Source organism: Pterocles gutturalis, unplaced genomic scaffold (genome assembly GCF_000699245.1).
Source record: "Pterocles gutturalis isolate BGI_N339 unplaced genomic scaffold, ASM69924v1 scaffold23571, whole genome shotgun sequence".
Lineage (NCBI taxonomy): Eukaryota > Metazoa > Chordata > Aves > Pterocliformes > Pteroclidae > Pterocles > Pterocles gutturalis.
The window spans coordinates 28,669-30,806 of NW_010101024.1; the positions used below are offsets into that span (position 1 = coordinate 28,669).

Sequence of the window (2,138 nt, forward strand, 5' to 3'; positions counted from 1 at the left end):
AGGCATTATGCAGCACTGGGTATGTTCATTACATTGTTTCAGAGATGTGCAAACTAGTTTTACTACCCTCTACAAACACCCATCTATATAGTCCTTTTGCAAATGAAGATGCTAAACTGTTTCTTTAAGTTACTTATGGTTCTGGATATCACAGTAGTTATTTCCGTTCACTGTGTCAACACCACCACTCCATACTCTTAACAAGTTGAGCCTTCCTCAGACTACCTAACATTATAAACATTCTAGAACTGTGCTTAAAGTAAGAAAGTGAAAAAACAAAATCCATTTCAAGAAAGGCTGCTCTGCACACACTTTCTAGCCAGCAGTCCAACGCCAGCACAACTGTTATTACAGCCAAAATCGTACAGAACTAGTTAGAAGGTCTCGCAGATCCACAGCTTCCTAACTCAGATATGTAAGCTCAAAACAAGTCAGTAACACCTATAATGCATGGTAATGGAAAAACAGAGAACAACACTCCTATTGCTACTGTTCATCCTTCCGGTCAAAACCAGGTATGTAATTAAGCAGCGAAGAACAGCCACGTGCATATAAATGGAGCTTTAGAAATGTAAAACAGTGGCTAACACCTCACTCCCAATAAAGCACTATAAGACGATCCCTGCTATATAATCTGCCCCGAGGTAGGGAAGTAAGTAGAATTCTTCTCTTCCCCTCCCCTCTCAAATTTGTGTCAAGAACTGCATCCATCCCTGACACAAAATCAAAACAAACCACAAAAAAACACACTGAAATTATTTCTAGCACTGAGAAAATTAAAAAAAACAACCCTAAAACAACCTCCCAGTATTCTGGTGTGTGCCAACAGTGACTGGTCACACACACACATCTAGCAGAAGGCTGCCAAATGCTTTCCCAACCCTAAAACAACTTCCCAGTATTCTGGGGTGTGCCAACAGTGACTGGTCACACCGACATCTAGCAGAAGGCTGCCAAATGCTTTCTGAGATTGTTACCTCTCCTGTCTTGCTCCCTTCTCCTCATCCCTCCTCTTTAACAGCTACACTAAGAAATCTACCTTTCTTCTCAAGATACATACATAGTTCGGTGAAAAGAGAATCTTAACTCATTCGAAAGAAAAATCTACCTTTCTTCTCAAGATGCATACATAGTTTGGTGAAAAGAGAATCTTAACTCATTCGAAACATTAGCACAACAATTCACCAACACACTAGAAAACGTTTGATGTATCAAGCAAAATGACATCTAATAAAACACTCCCTAGTTGCAGTAAATAACAAATTTAACTATTCTTTCAGTACCTTTTTCTGTCCCATACCTTAGCGGACATCAAGTCACAGGGTTGGTTGCTACGACAAACAGATATGCTTTTACCTAGCTTGCAAACAGCAAAGAGCACAATCAGATTGCCACAAGCCAACGGTATTTAAAAAACAATCTTTCACCACTCCTACCGGTAAGTCCACGCTGACATCTGTTCCATCCAGCAGCGCTACTCTGCAAGTGATGATGGATTTTGCATCCCCAGCTGCAGGGATGTGGGTTGCAGCTCTTTGGGCCTCTCTTAGCCGTTCCTTCTCCGCATGCTTACGCATGGACCGCCGTCCAAGCGTTCGACGGAAGAAGCTCAGCATCTTTGCTACAAAAACCAAGACAGAAAAACAACATATAAAGTTACTTTTTTCACAGAAAAAAAGAAAACTAATAGCCTACATTTAAACTTCATAGAAAATGCCAGACTTTGATAAAGAACTGTTAAGAGATTCAAACAGCCATTTCACTTCTTTGGATTTAAATACCCAGAGTCATTGGCTACTTGGAAAAAAACTCATCTCAAACCCTTGACAGTAACTAGGGTGATTTTTAGGACAACTTGAAAGTATACCTAGGAAAAAGAGTGATCATGTAGATCTTACACAAATAATCACAATCCTTCATGACCACCAAATACTACTGCACTCTTCAGTGCGACGGTGATGCTCTCTCAAAACTGGGAAGCAACTAAGAACCGCGTACAACCAGCTATTTCCTTCTCTGACATGCTCTCCTTCTCTCACAGAAAAATAAGTTAAAAACGACCGTTCCCGCCCCAGAACTTCGCTCACAGACCAGGAACGTGGGTGCCGAGCCTCCCAAGGCTCTGGCCAGACAGGCGC

The 2,138-nt window shown here is 41.3% G+C and overlaps 1 protein-coding gene across 1 annotated transcript in view; it reads right to left on the reverse strand.

The window, feature by feature from the left end:
* EPB41L5 (erythrocyte membrane protein band 4.1 like 5) overlaps window positions 1–1,616 on the reverse strand; it is a gene marked incomplete at its 3' end in the record, with an annotated part of 28,452 nt that extends 26,836 nt beyond the window's left edge. The window contains 1 exon segment of the mRNA XM_010081945.1: window positions 1,437–1,616. Within this exon segment, the coding sequence (XP_010080247.1) occupies window positions 1,437–1,616 (180 nt within the window).
* Window positions 1,617–2,138: the final 522 nt, after the last annotated feature.